At 42.8% G+C, this 23,402-nt stretch overlaps 1 protein-coding gene across 2 annotated transcripts; it reads right to left on the reverse strand.

Moving 5' to 3' along the window:
• Nucleotides 1-1,465: 1,465 nt before the first annotated feature.
• LOC146191036 (protein FAM114A2) lies at nucleotides 1,466-19,254 on the reverse strand. Of its 2 annotated transcripts, none has more exons than XM_084601467.1 (13): nucleotides 19,093-19,254; nucleotides 18,472-18,801; nucleotides 16,626-16,716; nucleotides 15,796-15,891; nucleotides 11,552-11,652; nucleotides 10,171-10,411; nucleotides 7,408-7,572; nucleotides 7,083-7,171; nucleotides 6,673-6,747; nucleotides 5,983-6,122; nucleotides 5,444-5,516; nucleotides 5,303-5,359; nucleotides 1,466-3,678 (listed from the first exon to the last, which is right to left on the reverse strand). In XM_084601467.1, exons 2-13 carry the CDS (start codon nucleotides 18,799-18,801, stop codon nucleotides 3,598-3,600), a joined length of 1,539 nt encoding a protein of 512 aa, XP_084457593.1. In that variant the 5' UTR covers nucleotides 19,093-19,254; the 3' UTR covers nucleotides 1,466-3,597. The 2 variants fall into 2 exon arrangements, with proteins under 2 accessions (XP_084457593.1, XP_084457592.1); XM_084601466.1 differs by having other exon boundaries at nucleotides 15,796-15,936; nucleotides 19,093-19,253.
• Nucleotides 19,255-23,402: the final 4,148 nt, after the last annotated feature.

The following is a 23,402-nucleotide window of genomic DNA, read 5'->3' on the forward strand; positions in this document are numbered from 1 at the left end:
TCATCGTCTTTTCTTTAGAGAAAAAGGAGAGAAAGTGACCGGCACACAAATAAAGACGTTTTTATTCATGGCTTGTAGGTTGAAGGCCGTTCCCAGCAGTGACTTCAGAGGGCAGGGCCACGAATAGGCCATTAACCCTGATAACATGCTTGCAAGGAACAAAAAGGAACTGGTTCACTTCAGCCACAAGTGTTATCCTCTCAATGTCAAGGTGTTGATGACAGCACAAAAATAACTTTTCACTGTCACATCATGCTTTACTCCAAATGTGACATGAAAGGGAACATGCATAATCTCACAAGTTCAGTGTGTTTCCACAACAATTAATATAGTGAAAGGCTTGTTAAGACACCAGAAGTGTTTGTGAACAACCTGCTTCTGTCCATGCAGGTGGGCTTATAATAAATTAATGTCGCAGGAGTAAGGAATAAAAGGCAGTATAGGTTCATCTACATACATGCACACGGCTAGATGAGTGCTAATGAACAGATGTTTAATGGATCTTTACGGGATTTCTTAAGGCCATAAATTTTGCAACACAAAAACAGCAGTAAATTATGAATGAAAAATTACATAGTCGCTTGTAAAATTTCAAAATGCAATGCTATTATGTTTTAAGTGCACTCTGGAAAACACTTGCATGCAGCAGCAAAGCAGATACTAATTGGGTGCACTGTTGAGATTGCATCTTAAAACACGACTTGCACAACATGGGCGAACACTAGAAAAGCAGGGAAAGCGCCATCCCCGAGAAGACGAAGAGATGAGAGAAAAATAAAATGAAGGTTACCACATGCCATAAGTTTTAATAGTTTGCATTTGTCCAGTTTTTTCTAGTACTATATTTGTCTTCGTCCTATAAGTTCAGCTATGTCCCAAGATACAGGAAACCGTTCCCTGCATGCAGTTGGTGCCAAGGCTTTTCACGTGGAATTAAATGGAACTTCCTTGCTTATGTGATAAGGTTGGCATTTATGGTTTGAAACTAGGGAAGTTTTTCAGCACAGAATGCATCAAGCTTACATTTCTCTCATATCCCATACACCTGGCGCTAAACCTTGTTTCGAATACTAATCATAGTCTGTTTAAAAAGATCCTCCCAGCTGGTTTCAAGTCAGTAATTGAATAACTCTTAGGTTAGTGGCTTGTTTACTTTTCTTTCCTTTTATGACAAGGCTGCCAATCAATCAATATGAAGGTCTTTATCGGCATTTAAATGTTCTTCGTGCTTTAGGTGACCCGTGATCACCCTTGCAAATGAATCAAAACTATCTCCCTACACTGAGAACGGACTGGCTGACATTTTCAAAAAATATTCTGTGTGTATAAAATACCCTAGTGTAATCAAACCAAGTTACACAAAAAGTAAAGCAAAGATATTTTCTAACAAGCCAGGCAACCGGTTCTCTTTTTCATTAATTTACAACACATAATAAAAGCGTTCAAGAACTGAGCACAGTATGCATAGACCATTACAAGCCTTATTTATTAGCACCCTAAACACGCAAGCTGTGCATGCGTGATAAGACAGAATGAGCATGCTCAACAACAGCACCATTTGGCACCAGCAAACGTGATGTGTACAAGGTGGCCTTTGAAAGTAAATGTAAACCAAGTACACTACATTTCTTGTCGGCATCAATGTATGCCACTCTGTGACGCAAGACCACAGCTGTGCATTGCCTGCATTTTTACCTCGTGCACCGTCAATGTGAGCTTGATAGTGTCCACTACAGGACAAAGCCCTCTCCCATGTGCCACCAACTACCCAGCCAGCACCAGTTGTGGCTAACCTATGCCTGTAATTTCAAAATCCTATCTCCTTACCTGCATATGTATTATCATCAGCTGGACTATACCTCCTGCAGGGTGAAGGCCTCTCCCAAAGCATCCACTTTACCCCTGCGAACTTAACCCTGCCCACCTGACTTTCTGCTGCCCCCTGCTACGCTTTCCCTCCCTTGGTATCCAATTTGTTACCCTTTTCGACTATCGCTTAACCTCTCTTGACAATGCATGCCCTGCCCATGCTTATTTCTTCTAGATTTCCACAAGAACATCATTAACTCGAGTTATTTGTCTGACCCACTCTGCATACTTCCTATCTTTTGTATTGTATAATGCAACAACTTTGTTCTCTTCTGGTATAGACTCTGCTAGCCTAAAACTGGTTGTATGCTACAAACATTAGGTGCCCTACCCGTGTCACATTGCCTAGCCCATATTGCCCTCTTCCCATCTCTTGACATCACCATCATCGCATTCATTTCCACAGCTTGACATGCTACCCTGATGAGTTTCCAGCCTTTTTGCTAGCCTCTAAGTGTCGATTCCACAAGTGAATACTAGCAAGATATAACTATCATCAAGTTTCCTTGTTTTGGGTACTGGTAAGCTGCTAGTATTAGCAGTCTAAGAGTATCTACTGGGCCTGCTCTACCCAAATATTGTACTGTGTTATCATGCCTTTGACTTTGCAGCCAATTGGTGCGGTTGAATTTCATGAACAAATATTCTGACCTCAGATAAGGAAATGTCAAAACGACAATGCACTATCAATAAAATATCAATAAATTTTTCTACGCTGCATAAAAAAATAAACTGCGAGATTCAGAGCATTGGCCACAAATGCACAGCACACTTTAAAACATTCCACAATGCAGTCTAAGTTGCCTTGGTGTACAGGGTACAACCATCCTCGACATCCACAAACCGAGAAAAGAAAACGATACACCCTTGCAATAAAACATTCCACAATGCAGTCTAAGTTGCCTTGGTGTGCAGGGTACAACCATCCTCGACATCCACAAACCGAGAAAAGAAAACGATACACCCTTGCAACTCTTGGTCACTAGAGAGTCCATTGTGCTCGCCTCTCAAGATATCTACATAAAGACTGCTCATGGTCACCATTCATTTTTTTCACCTATGACCGGCAATAAAGCAATGCACCAAAACAGAACCATATGCGCAAGAGAACCTCAAACAAAAACATCCAGTTGAGACTCCAGCTAAACACGACATACTCATTTTCTAAAGCTGAGCTTGAGTTGCACAGGGCACACAGGAAAAGCCCCATGCAAAAGCTTGGTTCTTGTATACTTTATGTACATGAACATGCCAGCACAACAGAGGCTACAGTGGGCTGTGGAAGAGAGTATACCCAGCACAGTATTATGTACATTCTGAACCATCAATATTTGTGAAACATCTCACTAAACAGCTAACAAAACTCTTGCTGCCATTTCGAGCTCGCGAAGTGGGATGCCGTGCTGCGAAATTCCCAACATGCAGCTCACCAAATTTAGTCTAACTTTAAGAGCACATGCTGCAACACAACACGCTAACAATGTTGAAGCCTGGGCAGCAGCTTTTAGGATTCTTGACGCTGCAGCAGGCTACAGCTTGACAAATGTAAAGCTTGTGCTCTAGGCCTGAATTACAGTATTAACAACAAACTCAATATTAGCTGCATTCCACACAAGCACTTTGTGCTGTACATTCACAGCCCCCGTGCAGTGGCCTTTCAGCAGCCATTTCCTCACTTGTGTGTGCAACAAGTTGCCATCCGCAGTCAGAAGCAACAGATCAGTCAAGCTATTGCTGCAAAGCAAGCAGTTGTAGTATTGGAACCAGAAGCTGGAAGCCATCTTGGATGTAGGTGTTGCTGTTTGAAGCCTGCAAGACAATTTTTTCTGTTTTCTTTCAAACAGCAGAAAGTCACCACTTTGCTAAAGGGATGGCAAAACTCGCTGCCAGGAAAACATTACTTTGCATAGATCAATTCAATATACATGGCCCATGCATCCATGTTAACAATTAAATGTATAATACATGGTTAAGTAGAATAACAGTTCAGTTAGCAAGCTAGCTTTAACCTCACTTTTGCTCAACTATTTATTACGTGCACCCCTTCCCCAGATATTCCGGCCTTGAAATTGTGAGCTCGAAAATTAACAGCCCTGCTTCTGGCAGGTGGTTGATGGGTCGGCGCTGGACAGTTAGGTCAGAGATAAGCAGCTGCCCACTGCTCATATTTATGGCGCTGCTGCCATGTAATTAAGGAGATCAGTGGGATAACTCGATAAGACGTGAGGACTATCGCTCAGTGACAGCAGAGGGCGCAGTGAGGGCTTAAGACTAGAGTGCGAAAGGTAAATAAACTCGGCCATTTTGAGGACACTGTAGCGCCATCTGTAGGAACTGCAATGAAACGGCGGCTCTGGACTGCCAAACGTGATGGCCACGGTTATACACAACGCATGCGTGCTTACATTTCTTTGTGAAGGGTTTGTGGCTGGCTGCTCATGGAATCGTAAAAGGCAAATGTCTGCCTTCTGGAAAAACTATTCTGCACATCTTATGATGGCAGGGGCAAGCACAGCATCAAGTGGAGCGAACGGTTTGGGTAAGTGCACGTGGTACCTTTGTATGCAAGCATACTGTGGACACGACTTTTCCAACCATTTCCAAGCCCAATAATATATCGTGTGCTGGCAAAACGCTTGCAACATGCAATATATTTGCCCGAAAAAATTTGTTGGAGCCTGAAGCTCCCAGACAGGCAACATGCCGCAAGCGCAAGTGAACACATCGCACTTCTAATGATTCCCTGATGTCTCGGTTTTATTTCAGCAGGCAGAAAAATAAATCGGCATCAAATCAGCTGACCTATAATGAAGTGGTCTTAATGGAACAACCGTTCCATTAAGATAAGCAGCACCAACCAGTCATGAAATTCTGCATTAATGAAAATAACTCTCAACTTTTAGGCAACACAAGACACATGGCTCTGTTAAAGTTGTGTTTGCTATTCTGACAGTCACCTTCTCGATGAACTATACCGAATCACATCGAATCACAAAAATGAGGGGTCGTGCTAGCCTACAAAACAGGTAACAAGAATACCAATAAATTATATACTCATGTGGGTAATGAAAACAGCATTAAGTCTAGTTTAAGGACCACAATATGGTTGACACTCTGGAATTGCAATGACAATACTTTCCTATTAATTGCTACAAAAGGTCACTCTCAAATTCCCTGTATCTCTTGATACAACAGCACAGCACGCGTAATAGTGAGTTCTATGGTACGCAGTCAACCCTAAAATGTGACAAAAATGGAAAAGTGCAGCATACAAGCTTGTTTCAGTGGACAGCCACCAATTGCAAATTATGCTTCATAAACAAGTCATACACGCAAATTTGTAATCCACTACAGAAAGCCTCATTAGTACCCACACGCAGAAAGCCATTACCAGCAGTGCCTCATGGTTTGAACGCAATGCCTTTTCTCTCACCTCCAAGTAAATGTTGGTAATCAACGGTGTCACTGAATCTGGGTCCTCAGAGTCATCCTGCAAAGACAAACCCTTTTACATTTTTATGCCACATACGGTGTTCCTAAAAAGACCAGAGCCAAATAATGCAAGCAGGCTTACAGCAGCTGTGTTGAGACAGCGTCCACACTGTGCAGACAAGATGGCCACTTCAGTGCAGAGCACGGCAGTTAGACTGAAAAAGGCAAAAGCCTACTGTCAGCAAAAAATGTCCTGCTAAACAACCCATATGCATATATGCAGTTACTTAACAATCAAGCACATATGTTGAGCATATTAGCTGTCTGTGCAGATGATTACACTGGTATGCTTCATTACGAGCATGCCATGGGTGGGTAATAAAAGAAACTTGCTGCACTAATAACAATCAGCTATCTTTCATCAACAAAGGCTGCCCTAATCAGTCTTCTAACTTGTGGATAGATTTAGAGAAGAGGGCGAAGTGTTGCACCTGTACTTGCTGGCCAGACTATTTAAAAATAACTCGTATGGAAGACAATTTCAAGCAAGTTGCTTTGTGCCAACATGAATCGAAAAGCAAAACGCACAGTTGTTTATTCAGTTGCGCTACACTTATCAACCTTGCATGACTTGTTTCAACTTCGTTACAATAAACAAATAGCAACACCCAGAAAACGCACCCTGTCAGCTGAGTGGCGTAGTGCATTGGTGTCCTGTCGGGTGAAGTTTTCACAAGCAGAAGCTCAGCAACCTTATGGTACAGCTCCATAGTTTTGGCCGTCATCTCAGCCAGTGTTTCAATCCCTCGCCTATAAATCTCCTGGAAAAAAAAAAGTGAATCAAGTCAGGTCAGGCTTCCAAGATGGTGCCGGATGTGAACCTTGAGTGACAGAATGGAATTACATCAGACACTGCATGTAAGGTACAAGTTGCATGGTTTAACAGCAGCATCGCACCCACACTGTACCATACTTATGCATCTCAAACTTCTTTGCTTTGCTCTTTCATTTATCAGCATGACTTTTTTTGCACCAATGAATACAAAATTCCACCGGGATTCCTCGTCTGAGAAGACAGAAAAGCACATGCCCTTGAGAAAAATATCAAAGCTGCAAAAGTGTTTCTGCTGGGTGCCTTTGATCAGTGTTCAGTAATCAGTACACACGATTAGCTCTGTGTCCTCGGTATTGAAACACAACAGTAAATAAATGCTTCCGTCACATTCAATTAAGCATGTACAGGAGAAGTAGCTACACCCATTGCTACATTACACAAGCACAGTAAATAAGTACAAAATGTGAGGTTAACTAGTAAACTGGGTGAACAGTGAGTAAGAAACTATTGCAGCCAAGTGCCAGCTGCCTACTTACCTTGGCGTCCACTTTTTCCCCTTTTTCTTGGCGTGCCATGCATTCTCGCAGCCACTCCCTGACTTCTAAATCAGTCTGCACAAGAGTCGGCAATGAAAGTCTCAGAGCAAAACAACACAGTGCTAATCCGCATTAACAAGCAAATTAGAAATTATGGCGCTGCAGTGCTTATGAATTGAAATCAAAATATGCAAACCTCCACCTACAATAAAAAAAAAAAAAAAAAGTAAAGGTTTGTGACAGCAGCACGTTTCTGCAACATTTGCCAGGATGCAAGGATCCAGAACTAATAATGCTCACTGCTTCATGATGGAGCTACAAGTACACATCGTTACTGCACGACTTTCTTTCAGTGAAAAGCTTCAAGTGCAACAGAGAAACACCATGCTGCATAATGCATGTACACTTACCTCTTTCAATTTCTCCCCTCTAAGGTTGAGTCCAATCTCGGAAAGATGTCCCGTCACCAACTTTTCAAACTCTTGTTCAAGCTCATCGTCTGCAATTCAACATGAAAGGCAGCTGAGACAGCATCTCCTAGAAGAGCACATAACTGCAAGGAAAGCTGGCTGAAGCTGGAGCAAGGACCATGTGACCCTTTGTAGAGAGGGCACATGCTGAAAAGAACAGCGACCATACTGCACCACTGTCCCAGCCTCCAGCAACCTAGATCACAGTCAAAAGAGCATTCAACATATCAAGGCAGGTAGGCACTCTCCACCCAGCAAAACTTACCTGGTGTGTCATCCGCTGCTGGCAGACTCTCACAGGTCTTCTTGATCTTTTCAAGCAATGCATTAAGTTCGGCCTTTTCCTCTTCTCCAGCTTCCATGAGCTTCTGCTGCACAGCTGTCTTTCGTTCCCCACAGAGCATTTCCAATGCCTCCAGGTGTACAAGACCTGCGAAACATGGAAGCCTTCTCAGCCTTATAAATGAAAGTGTGATATCCAGAATACCTTTTCAGCTACTAGGCTTGTACAACCTGATCTAATGCGAGACTGCACAATCACCTTCTAGAAATGAAAAGGCGAAGTATTGCAGCTATTGTAACTACTGCCAAGTATCTTGTAACATGACAACAAAAGTGTCCAGTTCAAGATGAATGCCTGCAGGCTGTCCAAAATAGTAAAGAAATGGCAGAGTGCTTTTCACCAAGTTTTGGTGAGTCAGCTAAGGTGCCTGCACTTTGCTGGCAAGCAGTTCATAAGAGCGAAAAAGAGGCACCAGTCAATGCCATCCTACTTCGCAAACATCCATGGAAAATAAATTGAAAAACTATGCAATGGCTTAGCTGAAACATTCAGCAAAAATTGTCATTGATCACAAGTGATGACTTGCAAAATTTTGCTTCTCAGCTTAACCTGCAAAGTAGAAAATAAAATTCTCGCCCTCGGAGTAGTTCGCACTTCTTGTTTAGCCCAGCGGGGTTAGCAGGAGGGGAGATGTGCCAATCCCCTTCACTGCGTTCGTTTTTTTTGCGCCCTTTCTAAGCAAATATGTATATTTATCCTTTATCCACCAGTTTTCTAAATGGTACAAGATTTACACCAGCCTGGTGCTTGGTTCTTCTAGGGTGAAATGCTTGGGAAGTGTAGCTCTGAATGGCCGAAATACATACTGCACAGTAAACCACTTCGTGATCGTTTTTACCAAAGCAGTGATAAAGTGGTTAGTGAAACTGCCTTGCATTTGGGAGATACTGGGTTCACTTGCCAGTACCAGATTTCCCCTTCTTTTCTGAAGTGAAATGCTTAGCTAAAGAGCGTTTGGCCAATCCCCCTTTGACAAAACACTGAGCCTTGAGTGACCTAAATCTAGCTAGTGATTATTTTATTTTAAAAGTTCAAATTTATGTGACTTTAGCCATAAAATTAAAAAAATATATTATATTTACTTCCGTTAGATTAAAAAGACGGCGGCACTCAGACCAAAGCCTCTGAGAGAAAAGAAGACATCGAGCAAAAGCCATTTAAGCAACAGTTTACAGAGCCCTGGCACATACAAAATACCCCTAGCAACATAAACCAACCCAAAGCTCCTTTCCACCATTGTGCTTACATGGCCTTTGTGGCATGTTAAAGTCCACCTGAACCTCGCTGCCCCACAATGACTCGCTGCTCACTCCACGACTTTTGTGACTCACACAGTGGCGACCCTCTTTCCTGGTGCAGCGGCAATGGAGTTAACATTAAAAGAGCGTCTCCTGCTCCCTCTTCCTCCAGCCTAGAAAATCTGCTCCTTTAGCTCAGCCAAAGTTAAAACATAACCTGAGAACCAACAGTCCCTGCAGCTTTGCACAAGTCCAGAAAGGTCATCGCCTTTCATGCACCAAGAGAGAGCGTGCATCACTGTACACTGTAAAGGGTGCATATCTGGACTTTTCCATAAAGAAGAAAACCTGAACACGGCTACTACTTGCAAAACCGTTTTAACCTGGTCTCGTAACCATGGAATAACATTCTTTCATGAGTGATGATATAGGTTTAGCAGGTCGTGCGGAACTTGTGCCTGGTGCCCTCTCTGCTCATGGCTGATCATTTGACAGCCAACCTGCTGCTGACTTTGTGATGTTGCAACACCGTCAATTCTGCTCACAATGCACAGAAGCTGACATCCATCAATCTCCGCAAAGTTGTCTGGTGGCCAATCATCGTGTGCAATGCTGTTCATGATTCTCGTCATTTTGCTGTGTGACAGCTGTGCATGACACCTCTATGTCATATGCATGTCAGCGTCGGACATTTCGTCCGAGTTATTCGCGCTGCCATCTGTCGCCCAGTAATTCTGATGACAATGTTGAAAGTGTCTGTAATACAGCTGGAACCTACTTGCAGCGTCTTGTCGTCCATCCGTCCTTCGTGTACTTTTTGTGCTACTTTTCATCATGAACTTTTACCAACTCGCCCAACTTTCGGCACTGCTTATCTTGAATAGACATACAAGCAAAATAAATGCCTTGCTTTGAAAAGAGAAATTTTATTTTTTATCAATGTCAAATAATAATGATATCTACAGGTGTGATAGGTGAAAATGTGTGCAAACTGTCTAAATACCAGCTGTTCATGCCACTATCTTTTTCTTGGCGCTGTTGACAACTGCGAGATGAAACGTGGACTGTGGCATGTATGCTTGCCACACCACCTCCAATCGCTCATGTAATGAGGCAGAGCCTGCCAATTGCCACCTGAGAGGTCACTGTTTGACACTCAGCAGATCAACATGCTTGTTTTATGGCAAACCACGTTCAATATACTATTCAAGAATTGCATGTGTTTGTTAAAATATTTTGGACTACCAATAATTCGTAATATTTGAGTGAGTTTGCAAGTGTCCACAAATGCTTATAGAACTTGTCAGTGTAAGCATTCTTTTGGGGTGCTGTTCACGCATTACAGCAAGAACTATTATTCTTTTATTAAAGATCAAATGAGCGAAATTCAACCATATTACTAGAGAGCACATCCTCATGTGCATAGCTCCTGGACAGTTCAGCTCACCCTGGTGCTCATCGAAAAGCTTGCTGTAGTTGACCATGTCCTCCGACTCCTCAGCCTTCCTCTCTTCAGCTTCCTTCTCAGCCTTCAGCTTAGCCTCCCGCAAAACCTCAGATAGACTTGTCTTGCCCTCGAACATGGCCCTCTTCTTGCGCAAGCCAGGGTCTCCCTCAGTAAGGATGTCCATGGTTTTCTTGCCAATCATCTCCAGTGTGTCAAGGCCACCGCTTAGGACCTTGGAGCTCTGATGCAAAGAATGCATGCAAAAGAAAGAATGCACAACACTGCTAGACAATGCCCTCTCCCGCTCTGTCAAGGGGCGAATTCCTTACAGGGTACACACACTGTCCACCCCATCTTTCGTAGCTGCATACAGTTGTCTTGGGGATCCAGTAAGGATGTATTCTTGACAAAGACCAAGAGGAGGTGTCCAGAAAGACACAACAGACACAGTACATAAGCAGTGTGCTGCATCTTTTTGTTCATCTTCCTGTTCATCTTCCTTCGGTTTCCATCAAGATGTATCCAAGTGGACTCCCCAAAACAATGCCAACTACCCTATTGCAAGCAATTTTATCACTTACAAATTTGAAAGAAATATTTAAATTTTATCTGTTTGCAAGGTTAGCTGCACTATGTGAAAATTACCTGGCACACAATTCTGCCTTCAAGATGAATGAGGACTTTTCTTTCAACAACAAAAGGTGCCTACTTATGAAAGGAGCCGTCTAGAGCAATTTCTGTATAAAGCACTAAATAATTTTTTATTCAACTAATGAAGTGACAAACATCTACACCACTGCAACCATTGTTGCTATCTACCATGCACTTCACATACATGCTATCCATAATGAGCCTGATCTGACGGCTATGTATGGTGAGGCACAAAGCCTAAAAACACAGTTTTCAGCAAAACCAAGCAGGTTTAGTCACCTGATGTCCAACTACTATGCAGCTGCTAAGATTATGTACCAAGATACAATTCCTTTATGGTACAAATAACAAAACAAAGAATATGAGACTAACAGTGAAGATTCCAGCTTATGAATAGTGTACTATCCAAAGCAAGCAGAATGAAAAATACATCAGAGCAAGCACTAAAACATGGTGCACTTCATGTGATATGTATACAAATACACACTTCATGTGATATGTATACAAATACACACTATTTTTCTTTTTTCCTCTTTGATTACAATGTTTGAGTTGTACACAGTTATCTTATTGCCCATAAAAGAGATGGCAGAATCAGCACAAGCAAAGCAAGCTTTGAATCTGAGCATTCCATAAAATATCACTGCACACACATGAGGATGTCTTGAAACCAATAAGAAACAACGGCAAATAAAGGTTACTTGAATTGCAGGAAAGAGGATTCATTTACAGTGGCTTCAATGGCCTTTGTGATCGCTGTGACTCCACTGAAGATGCCACTGACTCCCGAGCTGTCTTGTTTCTCTTCTGGTTGGCCAGCCTTGGAGTGATCTGAAATGTGGATGGCAGGAGACACACAAGGAAAAAAAAAGTCAGAAATTCGACAAGGTTTATGACTGGGCAAGTTGGTAAGCATTTAACTTAAACCAGCCAAAAGACACGACACAGAGAACAGAAGCAAGCAAGACGAGGCTGGACTGACAACTGAAGTTTTATTGAAGGAAAGAGGACAATGGAGACTAGCACTGAGATGCACGCACGCAGTACCCAAACCAGTAAAAGGGCAGAAAAAGTTTAACAGGATAGACTTCTGAGGTGCGCGCAAGACTGCACCACGGTGAATAACGATGAACAGGCTTTTACTGATGCGTGCGGAATTTCAGTTGTTAGCTTCATGGAGCTGTTGTCCTTTTACCTCAACTACAGTTTTGTCCGTTGGCAAGGCAGGCTGTACGTCTAAAAGTCAGGCGTGTGCATAGGGTTACAGGTCGCACCTTTGCTCAGCGACATTTTTCGATGCACACCTTGCTCGCCTGTCAGAGCGTGTTTTGGCTCGCTTGAGAAAGAGCAATACGGGGCTGGATGATGCTGACGTGTTGGCGACGCGAGAAATGATGGCTGCCATACCTTACCTACATGGTGTTTCACACTAACTTAAGAAACTTGTGGCAAAGTATGACGTTGGCGTTGTCTTCACAGCTAAAAACAAGATAGGAGGCTTGTGCGCCAGCGTTAAAAGGAGGCTCGACAATAAATCTGGTAATCGTCTTCAGTGCACAGTATCACATAAGACAAGGCTCACCACTTGCAGAAAGAATGTAGTTTATTGTGTTCTGCTGCCTTGTGGTTGATGCTACTATGGGCGGACAGGTAGATGTCTTAATGTGTGCTTGACGGAGCACTCCTCTCTAGGAGGGAAGGCGAACTGTAATCTGGCGTTGCACGTGCAATCTCGAATATTTAACTCGGAGGACGACCTGTCTCTTTGCATGCCTGATTTCAGCGACACTTCTGTAGTTTATGGAAATGAAAAACAAATTTGTCGGGAGATAGTTGAGGCTTTTTACATCGCTAAGACTAAAGACACGTGTGTGGCTAAGCCATCAGTTAACTTTCACAGTAAGAAATTCGCTCTTTTAGATAACTCGATAGTAAGACTATGACTTCGAATTGTTTCTGCCCTTTCACTGGTTTGGGTATTGTGCACGCACATCTCAGTGCAAGTCTTCGTTGTCTTCTTTCTTTCAATAAAACTTCAGTAGTTAGTCCGCCCTCATTTTCTTTGCTTCTATTCTCTGTCGTGTCTTTTGGCTGGTTTAAAATAAATGTCGGAATTGCACTAATCATGATGTTTGCCTTGAGCTGGGCAATGAATGCTTCCAGTTTTAATACATGTGTAAGGGCAAGATATCTTATTTTTCTGCAATTCGCAACAATGATTCATATTTACGAAAAAAATTACAGAACAGCCTGCAACCACATTTAAAACACTCAGGCATTTTATACTTTCTTTGGTGCTTAGTCAATGTGCTGCCTAATGAACACTGCCAGATGGCCCCTATTTCATACAGATGGCTGATCGATGATGGCATGTTAGCATGAACTTCAACAGGACACAGAGATCGAAACCAAAATGGCACAATGCTATCAACTAAACGCTGAACACTTTTACAGAACTGCATGCCTGGTTGAGAAATAACAGTGCAAGCTGCATTGGTGAAACTAAAAACTGAAAGGAAAAATTATGAAAATACAAGAACAACATAGTCCTGGCAACTATGCAAGAAAATACAACGCCATAGCTGAGCATTCCGGAGAAGCAAATTACGAATCACGAGACTCAACTTTGAAGAGGTCAACATCCTTGTAACTAAAACCGATTACTGAAAAAGACTGCTACTGACGTCTTGACACATTTAAACTCTGAGGAATGCAAACCCCTTGCTGAGCGGCTGTCCTTTGCACAAATGAAAAACATACTAAAACATTTGTTGTGGGTTAGCTCTGGTTAACCCTAGTTGAATTGCAAAAGCAACGGCGGAAGCTTCTTTTGCCTGCTACATTATTCCCCTATCATGCCCTATCAGTGTAAGGTGCTACATTATTGGGGACACTTAAGCTCATCCTTTAAGGGTATGACGCGAGGGTGTAAGCTACCAGCCCACATATAAAGTCACGCTTCAACCAAGCCGTATGGACGTGCCTGCGCGTTGTAGAGGTAACGAGATTGCAAACGGTTCTGGCAGGCTGATTCTAATATCACCCTTCCATATCAAAGGAGCAATCTGAGTTGGCAGCTCCTGCCCGGGGCATAGGGTTAACAGTAATTCAAATGTCATGGCAGGCTGATTTTTTCATAAGGAGACCATAGCTACGTCTCTTCACGGCATAGCTGCGGCCACCCGAGGTCTTGCTTTGGCTGTCGGAGTGGTGCTTTCGTAACAAAAGACACTGGCACCTTGACTACTGGTAGCCATAGAACTCAAGTCCCTTCATCTGTGCCATGCCCTTCACAATACCAGACTGTTAGCAAGAATCCCCCCATTTCATTCACTATGGCCTCCAACCTAATGAATATAACAACGCAAAGAACGGGACGAAACACGGAAGGAAGAAACACGGACACTTTGCGCTGTTATATTCGTTATGCAGTACCAACTAGCCCGGCATCTTGCACTTGTGTTCTTCAACCTAAAGCTGTGAACCAAACTGTCCCCGAGCACCCCTGAAAAGAAAGCTAAGCCAGCTTCAAACGTTGGAAATTTTTTAAAATTAAAAAGCTTTAATTGGAGAAATTACCTCAAAATTTACTATAACACTATTTATAATAAATAATAAACGTAAATAAATAAAAACTTAAAATAAAAAGTATTTAGTAATATGTGAAGACTGCATCTTCCTCCAGTCCACATCTTCCTTACCGATGTGCTAGACACTGCAATGACATGACCTGCTGAGGCCCATGCAAAGTGATAGCAATATGTGTATGCAATGTGACATAACAATGCTCTCCTTTCATTTTTAACAGTGACACTGGCAAACCATGGTGGTATGTTACTTTCACAGTACCTGTAAAACTGACGACATCAAAAAATGGTGATAGTTGCAAAAATATACAAGTATCTCATAAAGATGGTTCAAGGGCTCTTTTAAGCAGGATTGCGGCTTTCAGCAAAATTTTTTAAATTCTTGTTCGATTTGTGCAAAGGTTTTTGAGCTAATATCTCAGGAACAGTTTTCCTTCTTTTGTGATTCTTGTGGCAAGCCTGCAGTGTTAACAATATTTGTTGCATCTCTACTGGCATCCTACAGGTCCAGACATTCTTAGATGTTTTCTTTGAGTTTTGAATTTTTGCAATGCTGTAGCCATAAACAAGTCAGCAAAAAAATTATGGGGTCACTTAAGCTCTGCCTGTAAGGGTATGACGCGATAGTTTGGGCTACCAGCCCACATATAAAGCCTCGCTCAAACCGTATCAATGTGCCTGCGTGGCCTAGGCACAACGTGAATGCAAGAGTCCTGGTAGGCCGATTCTGATATCACCCTCCAATACAAAAGAAGAGGTCCGAGTTGGCCGCTCCTGCCAAACGTAATGTCAGGCAGTGCTAAGCCCAGTTAGTCTCTGGCCATGTCAGCTGCCAGCTACCGCCTGGCAGCGCTACGCTCGTCATTTTATTTTTTTTCTCACCACACCAACGCTCGTAGATTGCTGCCGACGTCAGATTTTTGTTGTACGGGGCCTTTAACATTGTCATGTTAATGTGGTCCCTCGAGTCAACAAAATAAATATGTCAAAATATATAAAACAGTCGTGAAGAAATCTGTTTCACAAGTTGGTCGTATAATCAGAAAACCAGAACTGAGAAAAACACTGATTGTACGAGTGTTTTCATGACATGCATGGCCAATGAGGGTTACTAAACAATTTTTTAAAGTTCTTCTCAGTGGATTTAAGTAAAGAAACTGCAGGAAATCATGAATAACAAGGCACAAAAGTGGATACAAAGATTTGTAAAATCAAATTTATGACCATTTTTCGCGATTTCAAAGCCACGTGCCCTACAACATTTAATATAATTCCATGATAAGTACCTAAGCAAAAATTACCATCTGAGTGATGCGTGCAGTCTATCAACCCTGTGCCCTTGTAAATAATAGGTAAGGTTGAAATCTTGAACCATGAAAATGTATACCTGCATCGGGGAGGCCTGGGCCCGATGAAGAATCTGGCTGTGCTTCAACTTTCGCATTCTCAGACTCCTGGGCGAGTTCTTCTGGACTTGGAGCACCTAGTGTTGACTCAACTGTCTCAATGACAGTGCCGATGCCCTGTGCTGTAGTCATTGTACACTTGAAGAAAACAACCTACCAACTTTTATCGAGTATATTTCTTTTATGTCAATCGAAAGAAAGCCCCTCCTTGCCCATATATCGTGCATCTAGCCGTGACGCTCAGAAACACAGCAGAACACTCTAAAACCTAATTTTTAAAGCATGCTAGTCTCACTTTCCCAAAAGTAGACACCATCTGCGAGCCCTATCATCAAGGGCAAAGTTAGTACAGTAACTCTGTTCAACTCTAAGGAGATGACCGCTATGCTACTTAGGTGACATTCGGTGGCAATAATGAGCACGACATTAGCCAAGGCTCATAGAGTTTGTTAAAGCTACTGTTGAACCTCTTTTCTTACTTGTGGAAACCAGAACTGTCCCCCTGCAGAGTCTATACATAGCGAGGCACATATTAGCTTCGCCCCCAACTTTGCATGACCTGCTATGATGCGAGCCCAATAAACCCTTGTCTAGGCACAGTCAGGCATAGGAACTGCCCACAAATTTTGACACATCAATTAGCAAGAGCAACCTCATCAAAAGTAGTTGCTGCTTGAGAGGTGTTCTGCAGCTTTAGCAACTCAGGTTCCTATGTTCATGCTCTTGGTGCTCGCACAGCTAATGAAAATTCAACCACACATGCAAATGGAACAAAACAGTGGTAACAACATGCCAGCTGTTGGCCACTTACAGACTTGATTGGTGAAGGTGCTTACTGACGTTGCAGCTGTTGACAGAATGGACGATCCCCACTTTCCAAAGCCCCAGTTGATTGGCGAGCTCTGAAAAATGTGTTTTCTATGAAATGCACAGCAGCCTACAGTTTAAGAAAATAGAAAAGCAGCAGCCCACAAACAACAATGGCTCTAGAAAATTTGTAGAGCAGTGGAAGAGAGAATGGGGAGGGAGTGAATTAAAGTTTTGGTTGACATAATGCCTCTTTTTCTCTGGTGTAGCCTAGAAATTTTTAGGGTGGTCACCTCTTGCCTCCCCTTGGCATCATCAGTGTAAACAACATAGCACTGCTACCAATGTTTTTTAAGAATATGTAATACTTCTCAAGCAAAACTCAGCGCAACAGTAGTGAGAAGTGTAGAGAACGAAAGAAAAGCTTCAGTGAAACAAATGGTTGGGCATATTGGTACACCAGCGACTTGAAAATAAATGCAACAGGCAAGTCAAGAATGGAGGAACAGCACTTTCATGTTTTCTCCCCCCGTTCCTGTTACGTGCGCAGCACTGACCTGCATAGTCGAAGGCTGTTCGATTACCACTCTCACATTTCCTATTACCATGCTCGATATGCATATGAATTCATATACACATACTCAAAGATGTATTTAAGTTGCCAGGATTGTTTCGCAAAGGCAATGTTCACCCAGAAGTCATAAGCTTGCTCCCTCTTGTTTTTGGTTTTAGTAATTTGTCAGTGTTCCTCAAGAGGACATCACCCTGGCACCTTTTAAATGGGTCCATTTCAGAGCAAACGCTGTAAAGTGCACGCGAGAATAACAGTTAACTGCCAACAAAAAGCACAGGCCTTGCAGTGTTAAATTTGAGCCATAAGGTAGAGCCGGCAGTGGACCCATGAAGTTTGGGGAAAGGTCACAATTAAATTATGGTATTTGATGGCATGCTACCTAATATGGTCCAGATGCCCCAGAGGTAGTCGGCCAGAATGGTGCACCCAATGCTGAGTGTATGTTCACCTTTCTTGTGTTGTCACTGTCATATTTGTGTGTTTAAGTCTCATACCTACAAGCCAAGCTGAACAAGGATTTTGTGAGACGCACGCGACGCTCATGAGCAAACAACCTCGTCGGTGCCAGTGTAAATGTGGCTCCTTCAATTTTGAAAAAAATTCTGAGTGGCTCTAATCAGCTCATTTCTTTTTGGCTAAAGAAATGGTCCTCAGAATGCTGGGCAAGCATATTTAAGGCAGCCTTTTAAAGGGGTTCAAAGGAATATGGAGAACTGGAGAGGAGACGAGACACCGGCTCACATAGGAACACGCAACACCACCACTGCGATCAAGAGTACTCGCAAGTCCATTATCTAGTTCATCAGTACCCGTACACTACACTCAATGTATTATCAGAACAAACCATTATTGCTTGCTTTTTATTATGCAGAGTTGCAGTTCAAGCATTCATAAACCAGCTTATCACATTAATTTCATGCTTGTTTTGAAGATATTTTGCATCAAACTGTTCTGAATAAGGTGGAACTACAGCTGATATAGGAAAGCACCCGATCTGCATGAGCGTGGAAAAGAAAATGAAAAGTATTTGAGGCACTCGCCTACGTAAATGTGGCCATTCAGAAAGTGAGAAGGCTGCAATACTATAGAACGTCAGAAACTAGACTTTTTTTTGCTTGGCCAAACCTCTATATGTTTGCATTTTTTCTTTTTCGAGTGCACCGTACAGCTAGGCACGGGTACGACATAGAGTCAATTTCCGCGTGTGCAGTGTCTGTAGGGCGTCGATCGTGGCACAGTTCAGCGCTTCGGGAACGAACGAAAGCGAAAGGAGCACCTTATCATCCCTCGAAGCGACCTGCGCCAGGCGTTCGAATACGCTCATCTCCTTTTCTTTAACGTTTGTCTCAGCGGCATCTTCTTTCTTCGGTTCAGCGCTTGCCTTAGCGTCGTCGTCTACTGCCTCAGGCGCTGATTTCTCCGTCGAGACACCGGTTGGTTTGGCTTGAGAGGACGGCTCATCTCCCTTGCCTCTGCAGTCTCGTACAGGCGATTCAGTTTCCTTTATGTCACTCAGCTTTTCGGATGTGGTTCGTCCACGCCTTTTCCCCTTCGATTCGTCGACATCCTCGTCGGCACTCTCAAATGCCTCCTCCGACTCGGACATCTGAAGCAAATGTAAGAGGATTAAAGCCGTACTTCTATCAGAGGATCGAAACTCAACAAGTGGTGCTGCGTAGCGAGTTCGCTCGTCATAAACTCTTTAGGTGCTCGCCGCACGAGCACGCCTTTATACATAAATTTACCTACATGCGAACAAGCGTTTTGTATGTACAGCTTATTAACTTTAGCACCTCATGGCGACACGTCAGTTGAGTCCGTAGTTTTGCTTCTCAGCATGCTGATGAACGTAAACTCCGCGAGTGCTGAGGGAGAAAGTTGGCATACACAAACCTACCTTTCCTCTCTTCTGAGGACTGGCTCCTGTCGAAATAGGGCTGGTGAGAATCGAGGACTGGCCAAATGTCTGTCGATTATTTCTACGCTAAACCGTTTTCCTTCGCAGCTCTTGCTCTTCTGCTGCTGCACCAAATGGCGCGGTGCTGCCCCCTCACGGATGACAGAAATAACGGAACCATTGGCCCCAAGCCTGTGTTTGTGATTGGTGTCATAGCATCGTCGCATCGTGTTGACCGTATCATAGTGGTTTTGAGAAACTTTATGAATTATATAATGTACTCTTTGACGCTCTTATCCACGGTGGCGCCGTGCCCAAGGTCAATTCCCGTGTCCGTGATCATTACTTCTTTCAGGCAAAAATGTTTTCTGGAAGTGGTCTGTTGCTGCTGGGCTGTTTGCGCGAAGTTGCCGTGCCCAAGGTCAATTCCCGTGCCCGTGATCATTACTTCTTTCAGGCAAAAAATGTTTTCTGGAAGTGGTCTGTTGCTGCTGGGCTGTTTGCGCGAAGTTGACTTCTAAATCAGCAAAAAGCGATCAACACGTTGCTTTTGGGCGCAAGTCGCACAGTGTAACTGACCACATTGCACTGTTGTAAGTGGTATCGATGATTTCCAATCGCGCGCAGGCAGGCTGAAGGGTGATGTGCAAGCGAGACGCATGGTCAGTCGAAAAGCCACCAAATTTCTATGAAGCAGCAAAACAGCTAGCGCCAGAGCTCTATCTTTCCATCAGCAGTACATGTACTAGCTGTGCACTTTCAACTGCTCTTTGCCGTAATGCATTCACACAGTGCAGAGAACGCAGGGAAACACTTCGCCAGGTGAAGTTTCACAGCTCGACATGCTTAAACGCGCTGCATTTGTAGGCGCGAGTGTATTATATCTGGTTAAAAAAAAATGCAAAGAAGTACAAAAAGGCAGTGGTATTTTTTAGTTCTTCCATGCATACTTATACCTTTTCTTCTTAAATTTATTACCTCAAACAGCACGCACGCTTTCCTTTTGTCCTTGCCCACTTCTCCAAGGCTTGCTGCTTTCTGCAATCGGCACACGTAATCCCAAGGGCAGTGAGCATCATTATGTGGTCGGGATGGTGAGGCGTGCTATGCCTACAGGATCAGTAGCTCATATCTACTTCTATACTCATCCACGAATAGCAGGTACTTGCATTCTGGTCTGACCACGGCAATGGCAATGGAAATCCAGCAAACTCCGTTGGAAGTTCTCTAACATGCATGACTTCAATCAGCTCTTTAGTTTTAAATGTTCCGAAGCTGTAAAGTGGTATCTGTATGAGAAACTTTTGCCAGAGTTAATTTGGCATCATAGTGCGACCGAAAACTCTCCTCCTGCTGTCCAGAGACAACTGTGTGTGCCCAAAACGTAAAGGATGTGCAAGTCCGGATGTGGGCTCTATCAAAAGTGTTTCATCAGCGGTTATATTATGGCCTAGTTGGGCCTGGAAGTGGTTATTACAGCAAGACAATGAGCCATAGTGCAGCAATGGCTATTACTTCTTTGCCCCCAGATGATGGCAAAAGGTCTTACAGTTCTTCTTTCTGCCTTTATTTTACAGCGAGAACTACTTTTTCAGATGTAAACACTATTGCTTTTGTAGCATACCTTTCTGGTGTTGATGCATACCACAACTAGCTGCCACGGTCAAAACATAAAGGTTTCTCAGCATATGTCGGCATGTTAATCACGAGAAGCTTGCTCCATACGCAAACAAAGGAGCACTTACAGAATAGACCCTTCCAATTTATCACTTGTCATGACTTTGTGGTTTAATTTTGTTTCTTTACATCCAAAATGATTCTGACGATCAATACTTTTGAAATGCTAAATTGGCGCGCCAAAAAATAACAACTTAAGGCAGTAGAATACGATAATATGCCAAGTGTGAAAGTGAAGTAACCTGATGATCAATACTTTTGAAGTGCTAAATTGACGCGCCAAAAAATAACAACGTAAGACAGTAGAATACGATAATATGCCAAGTGTGAAAGTGAAATAACAGAACAATGCTGAACAATGCTGATTTTATATGCAGCGTTGATGCTTGGCGTTCCATTGCCTGCCCACGCCTGACATATCACTCTCTAACGAAGATCAACTGAATTAAATTTGGCATTTATCGACCGATTGGTAATCACAGAGAGGCTTCTTTCAATAATATATAGATTACGCCAGGCACTTGCTGTTGGGCATTGTCAGTAAAGTTCCAAATGGTGACCAAGAGTGTCGAGTATAAATGCCACAAGTCCAAGCCTACTAACAGTTAAAGCGCTCCATTTTTAACTGAAATTTTCTCAATGATAAATGTCTCTTGCCACTACAAAAATGTTAACAGAGCTACACGAAGCCAAAAAACCAATGTTGGTAAGAACAAAAATTGAAATCAATTGTCTTCATTGTCATTTAAGTAAGGAGAGATAGAGACCTCCCCATACACAACTGAAAAGTGCAGGAGACCAAAGCACTGCTTCGGTACAGTACAGCTGATATTCCGGTAAAATCTCGTTATAATTCGGATAATTTTTGGCCGACGCCCATGTATGTCTGTGGCTACCATACTGTGGCGTCGGAGGCTCGTTCATGGATAGGCTCGCTCCGGTCAATTTGGGCGGGAAAACGAGTTTAAGTACGACCCGTGCAACCAGCAATCACCGAAACAGACTTCCCCAAACTTGACCTGCATAGAATAGTGATGCCGCGCACTTCGTTCACGTTGTGGAAAGCACATGGCACGGCGATGATCATAAGTTCTCTGTTTCCGAAATAAAGCTATAAAGCTCTGTCACATAGTTTTGGTTTCGTTTTTCGCGTCATCTTTATTTTGGAATGATGTCAAGCTGTTCTAATGCCTGCGCATATATCCTTAGTGCGTCCACATACTGCCTCCAGCACGCTGAAGTTGCATGCTGGTCAGGTAGTTTCACCGCACTGCGCACTTCACCGCAATGATTCACCGCATGTAGTGTGTGGTGAAGCATCGTCAAAATATGATGGGGCCGTTTTGTGTTTTTATGTTGCACTGCGAAAATGGTAGTGATTTTGGAGCAATTCTTCAACGTTCTTGACAGTGTGAGCAAAACAAAACACTTGAATAAAGTGGTAAAAAAATGTCTTTCTTACTTGTGTTTCATTTGAAATGCATAGAACTGCTATGTAGGCGTTTATCAGGTAAAATCACTGTAATGCAAACGGTTTTCGGCAGTTCTTTCAGGCCCATTCAACGATTCTTGAAGGCCGAATGAATGAGTGTCTACTATACTTCGGCCACAGAATAAAGCAACAGAAAGCAGAGAACAAGCACATCATGTATGCAGTTTTTTTTTTATATATATATAGCTTTTAACGACCGACACTAGCATGAGTCATGGTACTGGTACACAAAAACACTTCCATAAAAAAGAATGCAACACCATGCAAAAAAAAAAGGCCATTTTGGATCAAGCAAACTGGAGAGGCTAGAATCCTATTCCAGTCAGTGGGTACAATATGAACACAAACAACACTCCACGTGTTTAAAAGCAGCTCAAGTGAAATTTGGAATGTGAAAGTGTTTCTCTTTCTCCATGCAAGAAGCACTTTTTGACATCAATCGCGCACAAGAACCAGCACATGCAAATAATAAGCAGGAACCGAGGCTGCACATGATGATAAAGCAATAAGGTTTAGTATCACTGCAAAATAATGTGGAGGTAATGCATTTTGTTTCACTGGCTGGCAGAAAATACCAAAAATACCAGATGAACCTAACTTGCACATCGTCATCAGTACAGATACAGCACTGCCTTGTTTGAATAGAGTTAACAAAAACTAATCGGGCAAATCGGCTATGCTCATTGACACAAAGGTATGCATACATTTTAGTGACACAACCCAGCACTATATGCTTTCATTTGTGTGTACAAATAGTGGAAAGTATTTACAGTTTCTTCACAAACTGAAGCCACAACGACTAGCAGCTCGATATTGTATCACAAAAAGTCCTCACATTAGCACTGAGCTGCAGCTGTCAAACATTCAGTGATAGAAGTAATTATTTCTGTAAAGTGTCAGCTATAGGATTGATGGGCTGCTAATGCACAGGTGCCCTTACAAAGATCGTCTGTGCCTTTCATTGGTGACTAGACTCCCCAAATGCTCCTGCCCATTTACTGTGTCCGACAGTGCAATTTTCATTTCATCAAAAACAAGAAATATGAGCTTCCAACGAGTGTAAAAACACATAAACACACATATAAATAAACAGGGGTAATACTTATGTTCCTTGCCTGCAAAGAGGGGCAGGGCAAGCATA

This window comes from Amblyomma maculatum, chromosome 4 (assembly GCF_055883805.1).
Source record: "Amblyomma maculatum isolate TAMU_Amacu chromosome 4, ASM5588380v1, whole genome shotgun sequence".
Classification (NCBI taxonomy): domain Eukaryota; kingdom Metazoa; phylum Arthropoda; class Arachnida; order Ixodida; family Ixodidae; genus Amblyomma; species Amblyomma maculatum.

Bases quoted from the DNA above. Each gene is read 5' to 3' on its own strand.
- LOC146191036 (XM_084601466.1), bottom strand. From the start codon at position 18,801: ATGTCCGAGTCGGAGGAGGCATTTGAGAGTGCCGACGAGGATGTCGAC. The intron at 10,412-11,551 runs GTAAATGAATCC...TCTTTGCATCAG, and splicing joins CAAAGGCCATTGAAGCCACT to AGCTCCAAGGTCCTAAGCGG. The intron at 5,517-5,982 runs GTGCGTTTTCTG...TGCCTTTTTCAG, and splicing joins TACGCCACTCAGCTGACAGG to TCTAACTGCCGTGCTCTGCA.